The sequence below is a fragment of the Capricornis sumatraensis genome, chromosome 14, assembly GCF_032405125.1.
Source record: "Capricornis sumatraensis isolate serow.1 chromosome 14, serow.2, whole genome shotgun sequence".
Taxonomy (NCBI): Eukaryota; Metazoa; Chordata; class Mammalia; order Artiodactyla; family Bovidae; genus Capricornis; species Capricornis sumatraensis.
The window spans coordinates 56,574,145-56,596,717 of NC_091082.1; the positions used below are offsets into that span (position 1 = coordinate 56,574,145).

Here is a 22,573-nt window from a genome sequence, read left to right on the forward strand (position 1 = left end):
CCGGGATCCGGCGCGCTGTGCAGCCCCGGGCCCGGCCCGCCCCGCCCCCGGCGGCGGGCAGGGCGAACACGGCCGGGGACGGCCTCGCGGGCCCACTTCCAGAGACTGTGTAGCATCGCGCCCGGAGCCCAGAAGACAGGGCCGACACCGGGGAAATTCAGCTGCCCGACTCGCGTGAAGAGACCACCACGCAGGACCTTTCCGCCCACCTCCACGCACGTGGCCAGGGACAGCAACCAGGGTCCCTCAACCTAGTCGCCACCGCCCCACTTAAACATGGGGACCGCAGAAACTACCAGGGAGGTGCCTCTTATAATCATGGCCGCCGCCCCACTTAAACATGGCGGCTGGAGAAACCGCAGGGGAGGGCCCCCTCACAAACATGGCCGTCTCCCCGCCCATACGTAAAACGCCGACTCTGCTGGGTCACATACCTGGGGACGCCGAGCTGTGATTGGCCAGTCTTCTGGTGGCGTCACACGCCGCGGCGCGAGCCAAGGGCCGCCGGATCTCTTCTCCGGTGGAAAGGATCAAGCTGGGCGCGGGGCCTTGGCAGCGGGGCTGAGAGCGGCAGCGCGCCGCTCACACTCATGAGGAGCCGGAAGGTGAGGGGGGGCGGAGGCCGCGTGGGAGCTGAGGCTGAGCCACAGGACGCCTCGGATGGAGAAGGGGAGGGGTCTCCGCCTGTGTCTCGACCCCCGGAAGGGGTCTTCCAGGCCACGCCCCCCGGGAGCGGGGTTCTCCCAGGCCACGCCCTTGGGCGCCCCCACGCACACACCAGACACACAGACGCACGTACCCTAACCCCCCCGGCTGGGGGCCTCTGAGAAGCATGTTCCCAGACCAAGTTCTGGAATGGGGGGCTCCCTCTCCAGAGCTAGTCTGAAACCCCGATACTGCTGCCTGGCCCGGGGTCTGTCAGCCCAAGTTGGGGCACACGATGAGGGGTCCACCCCGGAGGGTGGAAAGAATTGAGGGGCTGTAGCTCCTGGTACTGGTTGCCGTCGGGCGGTCTAGGGCCCGGGACTGGATACGCCCTGCCTGGGGAGGTGGGCCTCTTGGGGATGGGAGCCGCACCTGGGCTCTCCTGGTCTGCTCTCCTTTTTATTGTTTGTACCTTTGACTCAGAAGTGGGTCTCCTGAAGACCCCATGTGGATGGCACTTTCCCAGTCTGACTTCCCTGACTTGTGATGGATTGTTTAGCTACGCCGCTTGGGGATTCCCAGGAATCCTGCAATGCAGGAGGCGCGGGTTCCATCCCTAAGTGGGTACGAGCCCCTGGAGGAGGAAATGGCAACACACTCCAGTATTATTGCCTGGAGAATCCCATGGACAGAGGAGCCTGGAAAGAGTCGGACACGACTGAGTGAGCTCTTGCTGTTTGCAAGATCTTCCGTAGTCCTTGACTTGCAGCATTTGTAGTGTTGCATCTGATTATAGATCTCTTTGCACTCTTCACTTGAAATTCAGCTATTTGATATTGCTGGGTTTGTACATTGTTCTTCAATAAATTTGGGAAGTTTTCAGCCCTTATTTTTTCCAACATTTTTTGTACTCCTTTCTTCCTGGTACTCCCACTACATGTATGATGGTTCATTTAGTGGTCTCTGAGGCTCTCTTCATTCTATTTCATCCTTATTTCTCTTTGTTTTTCGGTTTGTGTAATCTAGCAATCTATCTTCAAGTTCTCTTATTCTTCTGGTCCATATCTATTCTTGAGCATTGCCCACTCCAAACCCACCAGTGAATTTTTAATTTCAGTTATTGTAATGTTCAACTCCTGAGTTCCCATTTGGTTTTTTTATAATGTCTATTTTTTTATTGATAATCTCTATTTGATATGATGTCATTAAATCTTTAATCATGGTTTCCCTTAGTTCTTGAATGTGTTTAAAATGGCTAGTTTGAAGTTCTTTTCTGATAAATCCTGGATCTGATCACTGTCACAGGCAGTTTCTTTTACTTGCTATTATTCTAGTGTTTGGGTCTGCATTCCTGTTTCTTTGCATGCTTCCTAACTTTGTTGAAAACGACATTTTAGATACTATAGCAACTCTGGGTACTGTGTCTGCCACGCCCGCCCTGAGTGGTAACAAGCCATCTGAGGAGCGGTTGCACCCCAGTATTTTAAGGACTATGTAGAAAATACCTAGACGCACCTTGCTGCTACTGGAGGGCCTACACAGCACACGCCCCAGAACCGGGCAGGGTCTTGGCTCAGTCCTCCTGACAAGCCAGCAGGGCTTTCACGTGGTAACTCTGGTGGCAGAGCAGGGAGAGGGGCTCCGATGAGTGTGTGACCCCAGCAGGGTCCTCTCCCGAGTTTGAAGTGGGAGTGCTGCTCCTTTTAAGGTTGTTCAGCACGAGCAGAACCTAAGCAGCAACACTTGGGTGATGGCAGCTATCATGAGGGCCAGTCCATTTCCCCACACCCCACCTTGAGAAAGCCAGTATGACCCGGGATCGATACATTTGGAGTTGGACTCTTAACGGTGAGACCTACTGGTGTCATATCTGGGGCTGCAAAGAGCTCCAGTACCACTGTCCTTTATGTCTCAGTGCAGAAAAGAATTCAGCAAGAGCAAAGTGATGGATAAGAAGAGATTGTTAGAATGGATGCTTGTGCGGTTTACGAGTGGGTGGAAGAGTGGGTGCTGCACCCTGAGAAATAGTAGGCTTCAGTTTCATAATCAAAGGAAAAGTGGCCAGGGGGAGAAGAACTTTGTCTTTCTTGAATAGACATCGTGCTTCCATCATCAGCTCCTCCTCCAGGCTGGGCAGGGGAGTTTTCTTGTCCCTATATGGTCAAGGAAGGTCCACAAATTATTGTTTTGTGTGTTCAGAGAGCACATCCTAGGGATCGTTACCTTACTGAGCTCACTGGGCAGGACGTGGGGCTCACGTCACCACTGTTTTATTGTTTGAGGGCATGTCTTATACTTCTGTCTCATGGTTTTGTTGCTAAGCAAGCCCGCTTTCTCAAGTAATTGCTAACTTAACAGGGGTCTCCCATATTTTTTCCATTTACAATCTCCTAGTGGGATTCTCCGGAGAAGGCAATGGCAACCCACTCCAGTACTCTTGCCTGGAAAATCCCGTGGACGGAGGAGCCTGGTAGGCTGCAGTCCATGGGGTCGCTAGGAGTCGGACACGACTGAGTGACTTCACTTTCACTCTTCACTTTCATGCATTGGAGAAGGAAATGGCAACCCACTCCAGTGTTCTTACCTGGAGAATCCCAGGGATGGGGGAGCCTGGTGGGCTGCTGTCTCTGGCGTCGCACAGAGTCGGACACAAATGAAGCAACTTAGCAGCAGCAGCAGTGGGATTCTCCAGGCAAGGATACTGGAGTGGGTTGCCATGCCTTCCTCCAGGGGATCTTCCCAACCCAGGGATCGAACCTGTGTCTCTTAGGTCTAAGGCTCTGCGGGTGGGGGCGGGGCAGGGATGGGTGAGAAGCTGCTATTAAAGGTTTCTCAAGGAGCTTGTGTGATTTCTGATCTCTCCTCTCCACTTTGGCACGTGTTGCTCCCCATCCAACCGGTCTGTGTTTCCAGGTCTCAGTTACTGTAGCTTGCCCTCCACGACTCCCTTCTCCCTGTCACCCACCTCTTTCACTTTCAAGTTCTCACTTGAGCTTTCGTGTGTTGTTTGCTAAGTGCCTGAGTGTCCCCATTCTGCAACAGAGAAAGCAGTTAGTGAAGAAGCTGGTGAGACTCGCATAAAGCGCGGTCTCATCTTCATTTTGACAGACGTGCGGGTTGTTGGCTCCAGGGAAGCTGAGGGAGGCCCGGGGCGGGAACTCCCTTGTCATCTTTGCTGCTTTTCTGAAAACCTAAAGTTACTCTTAAATAAAATGATTGTAAGCTTTATTGTTTTAATTAATCCCTTCCTTGTTACTAGAAGACTTAATTTGCCTTCTGAGCAAGGTGGCAGTAGGGTGGTTTGTCAGCATCGAGATCTGTCCACCAGCAGCTGGAGCACCTTCAAGCTAATGGGATTGGGACCCCTCCCCTGAGATTTCAAGGAGGGGGCATGGAGGGGTATCTTTTGGTTTTTTCTCTTTTTATCAAGAACTCGGGACACCCTGTAAAAGTTCGAGAACCTTCTGAGCAGGGACACAGGCTGCCGTCTTTCCACAGTCACTAAAAACATGGGCGCGGGAGGGGCCATCTCCGGGTGTCTGACTGGCTTCTGGTCTGGCCCAGCTGGCAGGTGGAGTGCGGTCCTCAGCGCGCCTCCGAGCTCGGAGCTGCTCAGCTGCGTCAGCCTCAGCCCAGGACACCCACATCGCCACGTCTGCCCAGACAGCATGTCAGGTAAGCCTCACCCCTCGGAGACAGGACTGGGCAGAGTGTCCACCTTCCCACGAGACGCGTTGCGTTAGAAAGCCTGGGGCAAGGCCAAGAGACCAGCATGAAGGTCATGGTGCTGGGACCGTGGGAGGACCCACCTCAGGGCTTGTGCTGCCCTCTGAGGGCAGTGGGCTCAGCGGCCTCTGCCAGACAGCCTGAGTGACATGGGCATGGGCTGTGCTGCTCCCCACTGTGGGCAGGTGGGGAAGGAGGGGCCCCGTGTCTGCCGTCCAGGGTATTGCAGGCCTGGCAGCCAGGCAGCCCTGGCTCCTGGAGCTGCTCCCTGAGCCACAGCCTGGGGTCTGGCTGGACTGTGTCTCACAGCCGCACCGGCCTGTATCTCCCAGGGCACTGCTCCTTAAAGCTGCGCTGAGTCAAGTCCCATTCTTGTGCCAGGACACAGAGCTGTCTCCTTGGAACCCGCGTCCCAGCAGAGACAAACAGAAGCTGGTTCTTGGGTTGTCGTTTCACTTGTCACAACACCCTTCCGGGGACAGCACTGGGCGTGTCTGGAGTCTTTCCCAGCCATCCATCTGGACACTGCCCCTTCACTGGAAACAGTGAAAGGACCCTGTCCTCAAAGCTGTGGTTCCAGCAGGGACACTGTCGGCCAGGAGCAGGACGATCAGCCTCCAGGGTTGAGGCATGTTAATTATATGCCATCTGCTTCGTATCCCAAGACATGTCTGGTGTCCCCTTGCATGTTCTCTCCTGACAGACTCCCTCATCACACAAAGCCACCGACAGGCGGACGTCCAAGAAGTTCAAGTATGACAAAGGTCATCTTGTGAAGGCAGAACTCCAGAAACACCGGAGTGACAGCGCTGCCACGCCCTCCGAGACCCCGGGTACACACGACCCTCTGGCGTCAGCCGAGGATGGGGCATCGCTTCTGGGAAACGAAGCTGGTGGCTCCGCTCCCCAGGGGACAGCTGGTCCCCTCCCAGGGCGCTGCGGAACCGAGAGTGATGCCAGCCCGGCAGAGACTGAGGACGAGCCGCTCCCACCGAGACATGGGGCTCCTGTGGGAGGAGAGTCCAATGGTGGCTGCCCCGCTAGGGACGGGGTGGCGCTGGACCTGGAGCAGGGCCCCGCGGCCCCACTGCTCATGGACGGCAGCGCCCTTCTGGACGACGACAGCAACCAGCCAATGCCTGTGAGCCGCTTCTTTGGAAACGTGGAGCTCATGCAGGTAAGGCCAGTGCTTCTCCCCCGCTCAGGATGGGCATCCCCAGCAGACTGCGTGCTCGGTCCTGACCTCGGTCCACATGTGTGCACCCTGCTCGGTGCAGATCACACACAGTAAGAACTGTCACTAGGGAGGAGAGAGCAAAACAGGTGCCAATTTGGGGCCCCACGCCCCTACGTCTGAGAACTGATGCCCTGGTGAGCGCAGGTGTGGGCAGGCCTGGCCCTGTGTGAGTCTGGGCCCTGCTGTGCAGTGGGAAGTCATGGCTGTGGCCTGTGGTTTTCTGGGCACCTGCCCACACTTGCCGGGCTGGCTCCTGCCTTTAACCTGCTGCCTCTCCTTCCTTCCATCATGCAGTGGGGAGTTGAGCCCACAGTGGCGGCTGGAGCCAGGGGGCTCATGCCAGGTGTTTTCTTCCCTCCAAGGACCTCCCGCCAGTGTCCTCCTCCTGCCCTTCCATGAGCAGACGCGAATTTAGGAAAATGCATTTCAGAGCCAAAGATGACGACGAGGATGACGCCGATGGTGCGGAAACGTAGCGGGTGAGAGGCTCACGCTGGTTCTCTGCACGGCTAGTACCACTGACAGTGATGATTTTGCAGATTACGGGGTTTATTCAAAACACATCTCCAAGAGGACGTGCTCGTAATCAGCACTCAGCGCTGACCCACACAGGTGGGCAGTCCCTGCGGGAGGCTGGTGCACAGGGGCTAAACGTCCTCAGGTATAAAGCTGCTGTTTCCACAGTGATGTGTTTTCTCCCATCTCTACACGTGGTGGTGGGTTGAGCCAACTTCTCTCATAAATGAGAGACATCTCTGTCAAGAAAACTCTTCACTCAAGCTCTCTACTTTTGATAACATGCAGGTTTAGTTTCCATAATCAAAATTTGATCATTCTTATGACTGATTCAATGCCAGTTCTTAAAGAACTCTCCTTTATTTCCATACACAAAGTTTATGTTTACCTTGGACATTTAGCAAAATCCATATGGAAAAGAAATAAAATATATTTTGAAAATGCTTTTAAGGAAGTTTTCTGTCCCTTGAGCTGTATCCCTTCAGTGAGAAAGCTCATTCTGTCCTGTCTTCTCTGCTCAAGGCTGGCTTGGCCCTTGGGTCCATTCAGCAGCCGGGGGTCGGGGGAGGGGGTGGGGGTGGGGGCCCTGGGTACAGCCCCCTGAGCTGAGAGCACAGGGCTGTGGACTGGAGAGGACACAGCCCCTCTGGTGAGGTCGTGGGGTCTCTGAGGAGGCAGGTGTTGGGTGCGTCCCTCCCCCGTTTGGTGGGGGGCTGCTGTCTGGCGAGGCCATGTTCTCTGTGGTGCAGGGTTGCCGGGCACCGCTGCCCAGCTGAGCTAAACTGCCAGGGTCCTCGTGTCACGGGGCACCTAGGTCACATCCCTCCCAGTGGGCTCTGGAGAGGGATGGGGACTGCTTGTCTGCCACCACCTCCTGTCACCGGCTGCTGGCAGAGGACACCAAGGCCAGGGACAAGGAAGGCGTCCAGGAGGAAGCCTGTCCTGAGTGATGGGCACAGGAGGGGAGTGGCCTGCAGTCCCAGAGGCCGAGCTAGGTTTTCATGAGCAAGTAGCAGTCTTGCTCTTTCTGGGCTGGTAGACACTTCTGGTTCAGTCATGATGGCCGCTAGACCGCATCCCCCTCAGATGTCCTATGAACCACGTTTGGGAGCAAAATGTAGTTGAAGTGCCCAGTGAGGCGCCACAGTCCTTGACAGTCCACAGTGCTGCCCCGAGGTGCCTGTCGCTGCAGCCACTCTGCCTCCGTGTGACCGCTGTCCCGTCGGCAGCCGTGACGGCCCCTGCTCTAAATTGTTCTGTGATTTACTGATGACAAACTGCTTTAATGATGGGACGATACTGCTTGTGAGGCACTGTGGCAGCAGCCAGGGAGAGTAATTTACAGGTATTCTGCAAGAATGACTGTTGTAACTGCAGCGCTGGGGTGCCTGGGGGTCGACCAACTTGCTTCCGATTTCAGGGGACTTTACGTTTCACCCACACTGGCTCCCAGGAGAAGCGTCACCCCTGCAGGACATGTGCCTCCTCATGTTCCCACCAAAATGCAAAATGTCACCTTTAGTCTTGGAAGCCCAAGGTCTGGCAGCTTACGGTCCTTGGGGAACCTGGAGAGGCTCCTCCCCAGCCCCTCAGTCTGCCCTGTCAGCCCCAGGCAGCGTGTTACAAATTCTGAGCCTTTCTATCTCTAACCCATGGTAGATAGTATGGTGGGTCGTCCTGCCTACCCCCTAGCGCCAGTTGGCACCCCTAAGTCACAGCTGTGGTCTCTTGTGGCGACTGGAGGGTCACACTGAGCACAGGGAATGCCCTATGGACTCTGCTGGGTGTTGGAGGTGGCAGGTGGCAAGTCTGTCTGTGGCAAGTCTATGTCACCAGAAGAAAACTTGCGCTGTCCCTGTAAAGAGGCGGGGGACCACTGCGACGCATCTAGGGACCCTGTTCTGTACTCACACGTCCAGAGAGCACACCAGCCCAGGGTGACAAGCAAAACAGGAGAAACACGGATCAGGCCCGGGACGAATTAAAGTTTCAAAAGGCACATTACAGTGCATGTTAAATTGCTCTAATTGTGAGTAATCTGAGGGTGCATCCTGCCCAGGGTGTCTGGGGTGGGTAGAATAAGGAGGCGGGTCCCGAGGAAGCTCTGTGGAGCTGCTTTCCAGAAACGTCAGGAAGAGGCTGGAATGAGTGCACCCCCACAGCGCAGGGTGTTGGGGAGTTGCGGGGGGCAGTCAGTGGAGCTGGAGGGACCAGGGCTCCTGGGTGTGGTTGGGACTCCACTGCACAGACATGACCGCCGCGCTCTGGGGCCTCTGGCCCCTCCCACGTCCCCACTTCCCATCAGACCAGGTCAACACCAAGAGGTGACACAGCACGTCTCAAATCCCACACAGGACTGGCACTTTGTAAAGTGTGCAGAAGGACTTCCCTGGTGGCCCACTGAGACTCGAGTTCCCAATGCAGGGGGCCCAGGTTCCAGCCCTGGTCAGGGAACTAGATCACACATGCCACATTTTTAAAGTTCTTTAAAAATAATAATTAAAAAAATTAAGTGTGTGTATGTTTCAGTGACATACATAGAAAGATTTGGGTCAGTTTTTTAAGTCGTTGACCCCTTATTTTTCTCATTTTCGTCATTCTCAATGAGGGCAAACTTTTTTGACGTGTATTTTTAAAAAATCTTTATTGCTTTGTGATTATACAATAAGTATAAAAATTTAAGTATTATAAAATATGACTTCAAAAAGTGAATTTTTAAAAATTATGAAATAAAGGATCATTTAAAAATCTTTAAGTATCATAAAATGCATGGTTTAGAACATTGGTCCTTTGTGATTCAGTTGCACCCCACTCCACCCCCCAGGATTCCTGCTGTTCACATGCTTTGTGTCCCTTTGTGACAGGCTCTGCATGACCAGCATGCGCTTGTGATACACACTCATGTCACACTGGACATGGCCAAACCACCTTCCTCGCCTGTACACTCAACAGCCAGCTTCCCACATCTCACAAAACGCCTGAAACTGCTACAGTGTTTTGCATTAGGTAGATGTGTTGGGTTGAATCATGAAATTAATCTGACCATTTCTGACCCATAAAAACAGCAATTTCCTCTGGTTCAACGTCATGCCACAGTCAGCTCTCTGGACATTTGGAGGGTTTCCCACTGTTTGCTGTTGGAAACAGTACAGCAGTGGATATCCTTGTATTTTACCCAAAGAGTCACAACTCTTTCAGCCATTCAGAAGAGGCCTGAGGAGGGGCGCTGCATTGCCTGGGGAGTGGAGGCCCGTGGAGCTGGAGGTTCCCCGAAGCCCGCCCAAGTGGCCAGGCAAGGGTGGAATCTACCTGATGAGGGACACTGCACTCACACGGGTGAAGCCTCAGGGCCACCACTCCTGACCCCGGGCATCCTGGGAGCCCCTAGACTTGTCCTCTGGCAGCTGAGCTCGCGGAGTTCAGAAAACAGCTTCAGAAATGTGCTCCAACAAGAGTCTGTAGGACGATGTTATCAAGTTTTTTCCAAAAATATTGGAGTGGCCAAAAGAACCGAGACTTCACTGGTGGTCCAGCAGTGAGGACTCCACTTCCGACGCAGGGAGCACGGGTCCAACCCCTCGTCAGGGGGCTAAAGTTCCCCCATGCTGTGTGAAGTAGCAGCTGTTGGAAGGATGCCAGCACTCCGGGGCGCGTCATGGGCGCTGGCGGGCAGGCCGCTTCCTCCGCGATGCCGCTGGGGTGCAGTAGACCCTGCTGGGGTCGCAGTGGAGTTTGTGGGTGGTCTTCTTGTGGCAGGCGATGTGGACTAACTTGAGGTTCTCCAAGGTGAAGAGCAGGCGGTAGAAGTACTCCCAGTCCACCTCTCTCCCCTCGGCGGCATGGACGGCCGCAGCCAGCGTGGGCACGACCGCACGCTTCTTTTCTATCCTGTAGAGCAAGGTTAGGAATGTCATCTTCTGTCCTCACAGTGCCCCCCCCCCACCTGCCCCCGTTCAGCTAGCGCCTCATCTTCTGCTAAACTACAGAGATGGGTGGACATGGTGTCTACTCAGCTGAGCCATCAAACAAGATTTGGCTGCATCCAGGAGAGACAGGTGGAGAGGGTGAAGCTCTCCAGAGGAGCCGCCCTTGGATCATCCCAGCCGGAGGGGGGTGGGCACTGGGAAAGGGCTCACCCACCAGCCACTGACGCGCTGGGGACACCCCTTCACAGACTGACAGGGACACCATCGCTGTACATGGCCCCCACCCACCGGGCCGGCCATCTCACATTGTAAAAAGTACATGGTGCGTAGTTAAAATACCGAGAAGTACACCGGAAAAAATGAGAGTCAAGCAGAGTCTCATCACATAAACAACAACATTCTGACTTCCTTGGCTCACACTTTATCTATGTGCAAATTCACTAAAAATTTACAAGATGATATATGAACATTTTTTAAATAGAACCTTACAAACAAAGCTATAGTCACCTCCAACTACAGCCTTTAATCTCACTTCCCAGAGACAATCCCTGTTACGGGTCTGACATCTGCCTTTCCAGACCTCATCCTATAATCATCTGCAGACACGTGTCCATTTAAAACAACCATGACGTCGCTTTATGTGACCCAATTTCACGTATAAACAACAGTTCATAAGACCTCACGGCACCCAGTGGAGAAGCTTGTACACTGATAGATGGGACCGGAAACAGCGAAGCTGGGGGCTGGGGGCCACTAAACTGGCACAGAGGGCCCTGTTCCCATGACACAGAAACGCTGAGCACCAATGAGTAAGCATCTGGGAATAAAAGAAAGAAGGTGGCTCCCTCTGCAGACACAGAAACCATGGCTGGACCACAGGACTGCGCTGCACTCCACAGCCCCGCAGGGGTTCCAGTCCTGGTGGGGTCCCAGGGGCCTCGAAAGCCAGGTGGGGTGGGGCTGAGACCCCCTCCCTGGCCATTAGTAGAGGAAGAGAGAAGATGCCAAGGGTCGAGGTCTTCTAGAAGAGGAAGGAAAAGCCTCCGTATGAATTACCAACCCCAACTACTGGTTCTGTGGGTCAGCCTGGCCCACTCTCAGGGCTGTGCTCTGCTGGTGGGCTGGCTGGGGGCTGGCCCTTCTCCCCACAGGGTCTTTCATCCTCCCTGCGGGTCGGGTTGGGCTTCCTTGAGTGGTGATGGTGGCATTCAAAGAGGATGTACCCATGTGCGAGCCTGCACCGGGCCTCCCCGGCTCCCTGTCTGCTGAAGCAGGTGGCCAAGTAGGTGCAACGTGGTGGTGGGAAGGAGGCCCGAGGTAAAGACACCCACAACTGCTGGGCACAGGGCGCCATCAGCACCCTGTGAAGCTCCAGTCACATGGAAAACCAGGCCCTCAGCCCACCTCTCACGCAGACACACATCCAACTTCCACACATCCCACCACATACCGCTGCAGGTGGTATGGAAGCTGCCAGCAAGGAAGCAACATGCAGTTATCTGACAGCCTCCGACTGAGCCTCACCACACAGGCAAAGGATGGCAGCTGTCAGCTCAGATGGGCCCGTCTCAAGCCCGTGGGAATAAAAGCAATAACATGGCCAGTGGGACAGCCCTCAGACCAAAGGACATGTCAAGGTTGACAGGACGGGCCAGGAGTGGCAGATCAGGTTAAATCCAGCCGCGCATATCTGAGGCCACGTGGATCTGAGTCCACCAACACTCACACCGCCACCATGCAGGCTCGGAGGAGTCATGAGTGGCTGCGGCATTGAACAGGCACCAGGAGAGGCAGCCAGGAATCCAGCAGCGACTGAAGACATATGCCTACCTCTACACCTGGCTCAGACGGCAAAGAATCTGCTTGCAATGCGGGAGACGCAGCTTCAATCCCTGGGTCAGAAAGATCCCCTAGAGGAGGAAATGGCTACCCACTCCAGTATTCTTGCCTGGAGAATCCCACGGACAGAGGAGCCTGGGGGGCTAGTGGAGCCTGGTGGGCTACATACAGTCCACAGGGTTGCAAAGAGTCAGACACAACTGAGCAACTAACACTAACACCAAGCAGTTCACAGAGCCGCCATAAAATCGCAACGGAAATGGCAGAGCCCTTAGACCCAAATAAAAATACAGTCACCCAACTCACAGCAAGTGGCTAAAGCGGACACTGACCTGAAATGTGTGTGTTAGAGGACAAGAGAGATGCAAAGTAACTGATAAGCAAGACAAACACCTCTAAAATAGAACAAATGAAAAATAAAAGGCAAATGAATGGAGTTAAAGAAGAGGCCGAGGACAGCTCTGAAGGGAGGGAGGGAAGTGCTGGTTCCAGAAGGAAGACCTGTCACAACACGGGGCCCTGGGGGGGTGCCCTTGGGGGTCCAGCCCCATGCTCCCAGGGGCCCCTGCTGCAGGGAGCAGACCTCTGGGCCCAGAAGCCCTGCCCCCCTGAAGCCCACCTGGACCCCTGCCCCGCCACCCAGCCATCACTCCCAGGACAGGCTGCAACCTGGTGCACGCACCCTCGTGGTGTGAGGGGGCCTGAGGGTGGGGGAGGAGGGCAGACTCTGGAAGCCAGCCACCGCAGCCGCATCCCAGAGCCCTGAAAAGGCCACCAACTGGGACAAGGAGCCTGCACACCGTCCAGGAGGGCGGACGACGTACACTGCATTGAGAGTCGGTTACTCCTCTGCGTTTCACTATTTAAACACATGGCTTCAGCCCCACCAGAGTCAGGGTGGGCCTGCGGCCATATCTCAGGAAAAGAAGCCGATGTTTTCAGACCCTGGCTGCCTCCTGGTCAAAACCACATTTTAAATTAAAAGCCAGTATGTGTATCTATGTGGATGTACATACGTTTAGAGAAAGAGCGGAAATGTAACCGTCGCGTTTCAGGAGACGTGCCCCTGGCTCCAATGTACAAGCCCAAACCGTAAAAACGTACCCTCAAAGAACCAGTGTCCAGGATGTAGAAATAATTAGGAGACCAAAGCCAGACAGAAAACGAGCAGGGGCGGCAACAGCAGCTTCACAGAATACGAATGGCCAACAAACTCACAGACAGCCCAGCTTCCTAGTAGCCAGGCAAACGACCTGTGACCAGAGAAGCTGCTCCCCACCCAGCAGGCCAGGAGCACGCAGAAGACCCGACACCAAGGGGGACAGGGCCGGGGCCCGAGGACTCTCCACTCTGCAGGGCAACCTGAGACTCATGGGGGCAGACGGCGACGCTAGGAGCTAGCGCCCCATGCAGGCGAGAACCCGAGGATATCTTTATGGGGAGCTCTGCCTGCAGGTTCCTCCGTATCTGTGCCTCCTTCGTATCCGTGGATTCAGCCAACGCGGATGGAGAACTGTAGCATTTCCTACTGAAAAACCTTGTGCGTAAGTGGACCCGCGTGATTCAAACCCCATGTTGTTCAAGAGTCAACAAGAAAAGCGTCTTGGTTAAAATAGTAAAATTTTCCATTTCTTTTTTTGAATGAGCTAACATACACATAAAAGCAATCCTGCCACCCAAGACGCACTTACACTAGCTAAAGCAGGAAACGCCCTGCACATCACCGCCCAGTCCCCCTACCCCCAACCCTGGGACAGGCAGGGATCCCACCAGTGCCAAACTGACTGGGCCCTCGGCTGCCAACCACCGGCTTGGCCCACTGGTGGGTGCTGGGGGTGGGCGAGGGGACGTGGAGGGCTGCACTGGTATGGATGGGGGCCTGAGCCACCGCACTGAGTGACACCACCACGCAGGTGACAGTGGACATCCGGGGGTCTGTGGTCCATGAGCCGGGCGTGTGGAACACCAGGCAGCCATCAGCTCCGGAGCCCGGGCAGGGCCAGGCCAGCAGGCGCCCTGCAGTCTGTGCCCACACCCCCACCCCACACACTCACACGTGGTCCAGGTTCCAGGTGCTGAAGAGCACACGGCTCTCCCGGTTACTGTAGGGGTTGATGGAGTGTCTGGAGGTACAGTCGTCCACATCAAAAGGACCCTGGACAGAAGAGAAGAGGTGACGTCCCCGAGGCCAAAGAGCCGCACCCCCAAGTCGGAGGCACCCGAGTCGGGGGTAAGGCCCTGTACATGGTCTGTGCTCAGGAGGCAGACACTCTGTCCTGGCAAGGCACCCCGCTCCCTGGTGACCCCAGTGATGCACTGCATCTGCGGAGGGGACCAGTTAACCCGTCAGCCGCCAGGAATGCTAGGCTCCCTACTGTGTACCTCCTGTGCCCCCAGCCCTCGCCACGCCGCTCCATCACACAGCTGCTCCCTTTCTGCCTCCTCCATGGCATCCCGGCATTTCCCTGTTACTTGCACAGGCTGGGCCATGCAGACGTGCTAAAGTGTCACCTCCCCCTGAAGCCCCAGCTGCACCCCACCCAGAGACCCGGCCAGTATCCTGAGGGCCCCCACAGCCTCTCTGCAAGAAACCCACCACCCAACTCGCTGACAGGCCTTCGACCCAGAGCCTGCCCAGACCTGGGTAGAGGTGCTGATCACTGTCCCCGCCACACATACCGCCGGGCTCAGGAACACTGCCCGGGAGGGAGTGGTCAGGTGAGAGTGACGTGAAGCCAGGTGGGAAGGAGCAGTGTCTGGGTGCTTAGGACATCACCTTTGGAAGGGGCTGCCTGAGGGGGGACAGAGGCACGGGGGGCTACAAGGGGAGACTGGCCCACTGCCAGTGGCAGGGAGGGGCTTTCACTGGAAGTGCTACATGCAGCTCACGTCCACCCACACCTTGCCTGCGAGCAGCTGTGCACAGCAAGCAGTGCCCCTGCGCTGTCCCCACGGCTCAGAAGGCTGCTGCCAGCTGATGCCGCCCCGCCAGGGCGCCAAGCTCTACCAGCGCCGACATGTCGCGTCCGGCCATGACCCTGAATCCAGGCAGGCTCTCTCATCCGGGCTTTCCCACAGGGCAGACCACGCATCAGCCACCACCCAAACGCTTCCCTCCTCTGAGGCCAGGACAAGGTCTCTGCTCACAAGCAGTTGTGTCCTGACCCCTCCCTGCATGGGCATCATGGGAACTCATCGGGAAGGCAGGTTCTCAGGCCCCATGGAGCTGCTGAACAACAACCCCGGGAGGGGCCCAGCCGTCCTCACAAGCCCTCCAGGGGTTCCGACACCACTGAAGTCTGGGAACCACTGGTGGGGCTGACCATTCCCTCACCCTGTGCAAGCTGGCTCCCAAGGGCTGCCCCAGCTCACCAGGCCTTGGCCAGGCTGGCCCAGGAGACACTCATGACTCACCTGGCAGGAGAACCAGCCTTCGGGGGTGCAGAGCCGGCGGCCGGCCTTTGCCCCTCGGTCGAAGTAGCTGCTGTTGTACTGGGCGGCCTGGAGCTTCTGCTGCATGGACCCCACGAGCCGCAGGTACTCCTCACGAGCCTCTGTGCCCACCAGGGAGGCGCCAGAGGTTACCTGGAGAGGCAGGAGCATCCCTGAGCACTGGCCACACACCCTAAAACCCACCACTGCCCGGCTCCCAGTCCCCTGAATGCCATGGCCCTCAAAGACCCTGCCCCCTGGGGTCCCAGCAGGGCCCTGAGGTTGGGGGGGGTGGTCTGAACTCTGCCCCCTGAATTCCCAGCAAGGCCCTGAGATTGGGGGTTCTGGATCCTGCCCCCTGGAGTCCCAGCAGGGCCCTGAGGTCAGGGGGTTAGAGCTCACACCCACCATAACTGTCTGACTCTGGGAAGTTCCTCTGAGCCCATGAGACGGAGCTTTGGTCACAATCAGATAAGAAGCTCAAGCTCTAGGCACACTGGCTGCTCCGTCTCCCGAGCGCTACCCGTGCTTCACGGCAAGAAACCGGAGAAAAAGAGTGCAGGTGAGAAGCGACCTCCACATCACCACCCACTGGAGTGCAGGTGAGGACTCGCACCCATGGGCCCACACTGAGCACCAGGCAGAAGCAAGGGGACCGCCTGGCCCAGTGGGAATGACAGCAGGACAGCAGACAGGTCATTGCAGAATGGGGCTGGCACCCAGCGGGGTCTGTGGATGATGCCCTGGAGACACCCATCAGCCAGCCTGGGAAGAGCACTTCACCAGCAGAAGGAGCCTGAGGGTGGCTATGGTCAGCAGGGGTGGAAGCAGGGATGAGGGGGAGCTGGGTCAGGCCCCAGGGCCTCAGATACCCCAGCCCTGAGGTTTCCTCTGTGCTCTTAACAGAGCACATGTGGGCAGTTCTGCACCATGAATGATAAACTCTAGTCCAGGACACACAGCCGGGAGCAAGGTCAAGGTGTGGGGGTGGCGGGTGGTCTGCAAAGAATGGAACATGACACCTCCTGGCTGACGTCCGACCATGAGGTATAGGAGCAACGGCAGGGGGCTCCCGGGGCGAGCAACTCAGTGCTGGCTCACGTTCACCTGCACCCACACCCACACCAGCCCTCACTCCTCTGACATCCACGCCGGTCCTGGGAGCCAAGTCCCAGAGGCAGAGCCGGCTTCCTAAACCTGCCCAGCACACCAGGACCTACTTCTCTCAGATAGCTCCGGATCCGGCTCTCGCAGCTGTATCTCAGATAGCCAGACTTGCTCCTAAAACGGGACTCCAAGCCTGCCGGAAGGAGAGACAAGACGCCTGGAGCCTGGGGCTGTGATCTCCTGGGAGGGGCGGACAGCAGGGCTCTTGACTCGGCTCCATCTAGAAACATTCTGACGGGAACCTGCTCCTTCTGCAAAGGAAGTCATCTCTGGTCCACCAGCACAGAGCACCTCAAATGCCACTGGGGAGCCGCTTTCCCAAGGGGGCTGCTCCACCTGGCTCAGAAGACCAGTCCAAGGTTCAGGTGACTAGATAAGGAAGACATGGTCCACCCATGAGATGAAATATCACTCAGCCTTAAAGAGGAAGGGAGTCCTGACACCTGTCTCCACACGATGAACCACGAAGAGGTTATGCTGAGTGAAGAAGGAAGATGCATGAGCTCACTCATACGAGGTCCCTGAGGAGTCATATTCCACGGACAGGAAGATGGGGGACCAGGGGCAGGGGAGAGGTGGGGAGTGATGCCCACTGGGGACAGAGCCTTAGTTTGGGAGGATGAAAACCTCTGAGAACAGGTGGCAGGGCTGCTGCACAACACTGGGAATATATTCAATACCAGCGAAGAACTACATGCCCCAAAAATGGTGAAGATGGTGAATTTTACTTCATCACGATTGAAAAATAAAACGGCCAACTCCAGGGCTGCCTGGACCCTGGCCCTGTGCTTGGGAAACCCCTGGATCTGGGAACTGACGGAGACCCTGGGTCTCAGAGAGTCAGTCCCAGGGAAGCCCTCCGCACCCGCTCCCTCCAGGCCAGAATCCATGAGGTACCTTCAAACCACGGCGGGTCCTCGGCCCTGGTCTCGGCCGCGATGTTCTCGCTGACGGTGCCCAGCAGGTCGGCCAGCAGCTTCTGCCGCAGTGGGGCCTGCTCATCCGAGAGCAGCTGCCGGGCGGCCTGGATGACACCCGCGTGCGGCTCCTGGAACACGCTCAGGAAGCGGCTGATGTCACTCACGACTGCCACCGAAGAGGACAAACAGAGAGGCCACCAGGCCTTAGAGCACGGCCTCTGGGAAATCGCCTCCTTCCCCTGCCCCGACAGCCACCAGCCCAGTGCTCCAGGCCTGGGGCCTGGCCCCCCACATTTAAGGTGGCAGTGGGGAGGACAGATGGGGAGAACACGGGAAATGAAACACACCAAAGAGAGTTGCTGCCCTTCCCCGTCGGCCTCGCCTCCTCCAAGTGAAACCACCTGGTCTTGGGCCCTCACTTGAGACCTCAGGCTCCAGCTCATCCCTTCACTATCCGGCTGTCTCCCCACCTTTCCACACGCACCCAAAAGCAGCCAGCCCTCCAGGTAAGCGTGAGAAACTAAGGGCTTCGTCCTATAAGCAGAAATCCAGACCCACACGAGGAACAGGCCCCACAGTGGCTTGGGTCATTTCAGGGACTTGCAGCTGCTTGGAGTTCAAACATCAGTACGATCCACTCTCCACAGGCTAAGCAAGAAAAGCCATGTCATCATAGCAACTGGTGCAGAAAGACAGAGAAAATCTTCAAGACCTAGAGCTTGTCAAAGGAGTCTCAGACTGAACCGCAAAAGTATATGTACAGAAACATAAAGGGGCTTCCCTGATGGCTCAGTGATAAAAAATCAACCTGCAATACAGCAGATGCAGGTTCAATCCCTGGGTTGGGAAGATCCCCTGAAGAAGGAAATGGCAACACACTCCAGTGTTCTTGCCTGGAAAAGTCCATGGACAGAGGAGCCTGGTGGGCTATATAGAGCTGGACATGCCTTAGTGACTAAAATAAGAACAAAGAAAGATAAAAAGGGACAAGAAGGACTTCATCAAAAGTAAAAATTTCTACTCCATGTATAAGACCTGGTTAAGAAAACAAAAAAGATGAGCTACAGAGAAACTATCTGCCAACCACACATCTGACAAAGACTCATGTCCAGAATGGACCAGGGGAACCCGCAAGACTCAAGCAGGAAAAATACCCAACTACACAGTGGACAAAAGATGCTTCGCAAGAAGGTTTACAGATGGTAAATTGGCCCAGAAGATGGCCAACACCATCAGCTGGCAGGGACATGAGAATCCAGACACCACCACATGCCTGCCGGAGTGGCTAAAGCAGAAACAGCGGCAAGGCCAAGAGCTGGTGAGGCCACAGGCACCTGCTCCTGTCCTTGTTGTGGAAATAAGCCAGGACTGCAACTCTGGAAAGCAGTGTGGGGCTGCTTCCTTTTCTTGGTAACAACGTTATTCAGATTTAATTCTCTAGAAGGATAAGGCCCGACAGAGGAAGGATGCTCGCCACACCATACATGTCACCTTCACTGCTGCCAGCAAAGTCCCAACCAAGGGCCGAGGCCACATCCACATTCCTGTCAGTCTCTCTCTCCCCATCCTTTCAGCAGAGGGGGCAGGACCATCTCAGTCCTCGGAGCTCTACTGCCTTCCCATAGCACCTGAATTGGAAGCCCCTTTCTACAGGGGCCAGACGACCTTCCTGGGGGACATGCCTGGCCAGTGGCTTACGGCTCCAGCAGCACTTGTCAACCAGCAAAGATTCCACTAAAGACCCACCTCCAAGGGCACTGGCTCCAATAAGGCAGTGCCAACAGGAACCTGAGGATGGATGGATGTCCACAAACCCGACAGAGATCAGACACTAAGCGTAGAGTCAGTCGCCTGCCCGTCCCTTAGAAAACAGATTAAGGAAATGTTTGCCAACTGAGACACAGGGAGTCGTTTGGATGTCTACATAAGTTAACTTGAATTTGATGCTGACTAGAACAGCCTGTCTGTGGTAGATCATACATACGGTGTGCATCTGCCTCAATTATTAAAGAAAAGGTGCACTGACCAGAAGTAAAGAATGTCCATGTTAAAAGTAAAGATTGGGGAATTCCCTAAAGATCCCATGGTTAGGACTCTGAGCTCTCACTACCAAGGACCGTGGTTCAATCCCTGGTTGGGAAACTAAGATCCCACAAGCTGTGCAATGCAGCAAAATAAGTAAATAAAGTTTAAATGCCCCTGTTCCTGGGACGCCAGTGATGGTTACTCCTTTGATGGGCAAGACTCTGCCGGTGCCAAGGCCATGCTGACGCTCTGTGCACATGCTGATCTGCTGTTTCTGAACCCTTAAAGGAAGGCATCCCTGACTTGTTTAACAGTCTTTGTCCTGAAGACACAAAACTGTGCTGAAAACCCTGCTTCTCCGGAGCAGATCCTCGGAGTGATCTTAGAGACTGTCTTCTGGGCAACAGTCCTCAGTTTGGCTCAAATAAAACTTTTTTATTCTTATTATTGACTGTTTATTGATTAGTTTGGTCAACAAAGCCCAGTAAACAGGACAACCTTGCTCTCTGGCTCTGCTTCTCCTGTAAAACTGGGCAGCCTCCGAATCCCAAAGCCCACTCTCTGCCCTTAGGAGTTACTGCTGCTGCTGCTAAGTCGCTTCAGTCATGTCTGACTCTGTGCAACCCCATAGACGGTAGCCCACCAGGCTCCCCCATCCCTGGGATTCTCTAGGCAAGAATACTGGAGTGGGTTGCCATTTCCTTCTCCAATGCATGAAAGTGAAAAGTGAAAATGAAGTCGCTCAGTCGTGTCCGACTCTTCGCGACCTCATGGACTGCAGCCTACCAGGCTCCTCTGTCCATGGGATTTTCCAGGCAAGAGTACTGGAGTGGGGTGCCATTGCCTTAGGACACCTCAAATGAACATAAATAAAACTAAAGGAATTTCCTAAAGAGACACATACAACAACAAACTGGACAGGTGGGCTCCTGGCCAAGAAGATGGACAACTGCCATCTGAGTGAGCTCTGCCTCCGGGGGCTTTTTCCTTTAGGGACCAGAGCACAGGGACCCTCCTTCCCAGGGCTGGCATCCCCTAGCAGACCCTCTGCACCTCCACGACCACACCCACTTCCCCATCAGTCTCCAAGATCCCCAACACTTACAGCCCTGCCAGGTCTGGCCCGCAGTGAGAAGCACAAGCTCTGAGTTGTCAGGGACACTCCGGAAGTAATCTCCAGTCAATTCCGTGCCATCCTCATAGAGACACAGGCGGGAACCAGGGACGGGGAGCTGGGGAGAAGACGGAGGTGAGATCGGGGTGGGATGCTCACTTCCTGGGTCTTAGGGGGGCCCAATTTTGGGATGGCCAATCTTGGGCTCCCATCTGCAGCCCTCACAGAGAACAAGGAGGAACCATGTTGTAAAGAATCCTGCCAGAGATGCAGTCTGCACGTAGGGAGCATGTCCATCCAGGGCCCCTACTGTAGGTTGTTCTAAGACTTGGAAAGTCACAGAGATGAATATACACTGGTGACCCCTTTGCAGGATTCACCACCACTCAGACCCTTTCAAACAGAGCTCCCCTAAGGGACTTTAAAATCCAAGCCTGTTTCCAAAAATGACGCTTGACTGCTTGCACTAAGCCTGTAAATGCATCCCCATCAATGAGGCACATGGCCTGACAGGTGTCAGCATGCACTACCTATGGCTCAAGTCTCTCCCTGGCACTGATTAATTAAGGAGAACCTTACTGAATAGGACTCACCTCCTCTGTCTACAGAAGTGTGACCAGTTCACGGGACTATGAACCTGCTGAGGTTTACTCCTTTGCCACGCCACATTGATCCATTTTATAAGTTTTTATACCCAATTCCTTCCCTTCCCCCATGCCATGCAAGTACACACACACCCAGCGCTGGTCTAGGCCCAGTGGAGGAAGTTTAGACAAGGGTAGGAAGGATGGCTGAAATCCCTAGAACAGTAGTGCCTAAGGGCCATGAGAGGCCTCAGAGCCTGACCCTTCATGTTACACGAGGGAAACCAAGGCAGGGAGCATGTGAGCCATGAGCTGATGGGCACCAGAACCAGGTCCCTGGGCATCAGGCCAGAGCTGTCCCGAGCCTGGCAGTCAGAAGGGAGGAGAGCCATCCCAGTTCTCTACAAAGTCCCCCTGCTCTGACCTGGCCCAGGCACCAGACAGGGCACTAGGGACTTCTCCATAGCACAGGAAATGAGGATCTCTGCAGCTCAGACGTCTCCTACATCCCTGGTTTGGAAGTACAAAAGCAGTGCCTCTAATTCTCCCCAGATATCTCCCAAACAGGTGGGCTCCTAAGCGCAGGGGCAGAGGCTTCACTCACTCTGCTGAGACCCAGCACCAGGACCCAGAAGCCTGGAAGGACCCCAATCACAGCCCACCCCCTATCACACACACACCCCTCCCCGCAGTGCCCACACCATCAGCGGCTCGGCTAAGAGACTTTGGGTGGACCTAGTACTGGGTTGGGTTTAAACACCAGCCTTTCCTCGGTGGCTACAGCAGATTACTCAGTCCCTCCGAGTCTGTTTCCTCATTTGTGAAACGCGGTGGGAGCATCCAGTTCAGAGCAGAGCACCTGAACGCCACCAAAGCCCAGGACAGAGCCCGGACAGAGCCCAGGGTGGGGCACGTGGCCATCGGCAGTGGTCAGGCTCAAGCTCTCTGCCCAGAGATGGTGGACAGCGTCCTCTCCCACTGTCAGGACTCGGAGGCCTACTGTGTGGCTTGGGGCAGCCTGAACTCGGCCAGTCCCGACGCCGCAGGACGATGGATCAGCACGGTCCCATCCTGCAAGTGGAGGCTCCCACCCCGCGGCCCCACGGGGCACCTGCAAGTGTTGGCACCCCTTCCGCAGCACTTCCTCACAGCTCCTGCCCGCCACCCCAAACTTCTTCTCGCTATGCAGGGACCGCAGCTTGAACGTCTTGGGCTTCCGGAGCACCGCCGACATCCTCAGAAACTCTGGCCCCGCGGGCGGCACCTGCTCGGCGGATCGCAGTGGTCTCCACTCCAGGTGGTCTCCACTGGGAGAATCAAGGCCACGCGCCGCCCTCGGAAACTACATTACCCAAAAGGCCAGGAAAGCGGCGGCGTGCCCCTGCCTTGTGCGCAGGCGTCGCCGCCGGAAACTTCATTACCCAGAAGGCCGGGAAAGCGGC

General features: G+C 55.6%; 2 protein-coding genes across 3 annotated transcripts; one reads left to right on the plus strand and one right to left on the minus strand.

Annotated features, from left to right (window-relative positions):
• Positions 1–514: 514 nt before the first annotated feature.
• C14H1orf174 (chromosome 14 C1orf174 homolog) lies at positions 515–6,553 on the plus strand. The gene is made up of 4 exons (XM_068986434.1): positions 515–605; positions 4,210–4,320; positions 5,075–5,548; positions 5,971–6,553. Exons 1-4 carry the CDS (start codon positions 591–593, stop codon positions 6,082–6,084), a joined length of 714 nt encoding a protein of 237 aa, XP_068842535.1. The 5' UTR covers positions 515–590; the 3' UTR covers positions 6,085–6,553.
• Positions 6,554–9,433: 2,880 nt separating this feature from the next.
• On the minus strand, positions 9,434–22,433 carry DFFB (DNA fragmentation factor subunit beta). Of its 2 annotated transcripts, none has more exons than XM_068986333.1 (7): positions 22,243–22,433; positions 20,539–20,665; positions 17,386–17,574; positions 16,542–16,621; positions 15,304–15,474; positions 13,944–14,044; positions 9,434–10,012 (listed from the first exon to the last, which is right to left on the minus strand). In XM_068986333.1, the coding sequence occupies exons 1-7, from the start codon at positions 22,363–22,365 to the stop codon at positions 9,778–9,780; spliced, it is 1,026 nt and encodes a 341-aa protein (XP_068842434.1). In that variant the 5' UTR covers positions 22,366–22,433; the 3' UTR covers positions 9,434–9,777. The 2 variants fall into 2 exon arrangements, with proteins under 2 accessions (XP_068842434.1, XP_068842433.1); XM_068986332.1 differs by having other exon boundaries at positions 17,386–17,626; positions 20,501–20,665.
• Between the last annotated feature and the right edge of the window lie 140 nt (positions 22,434–22,573).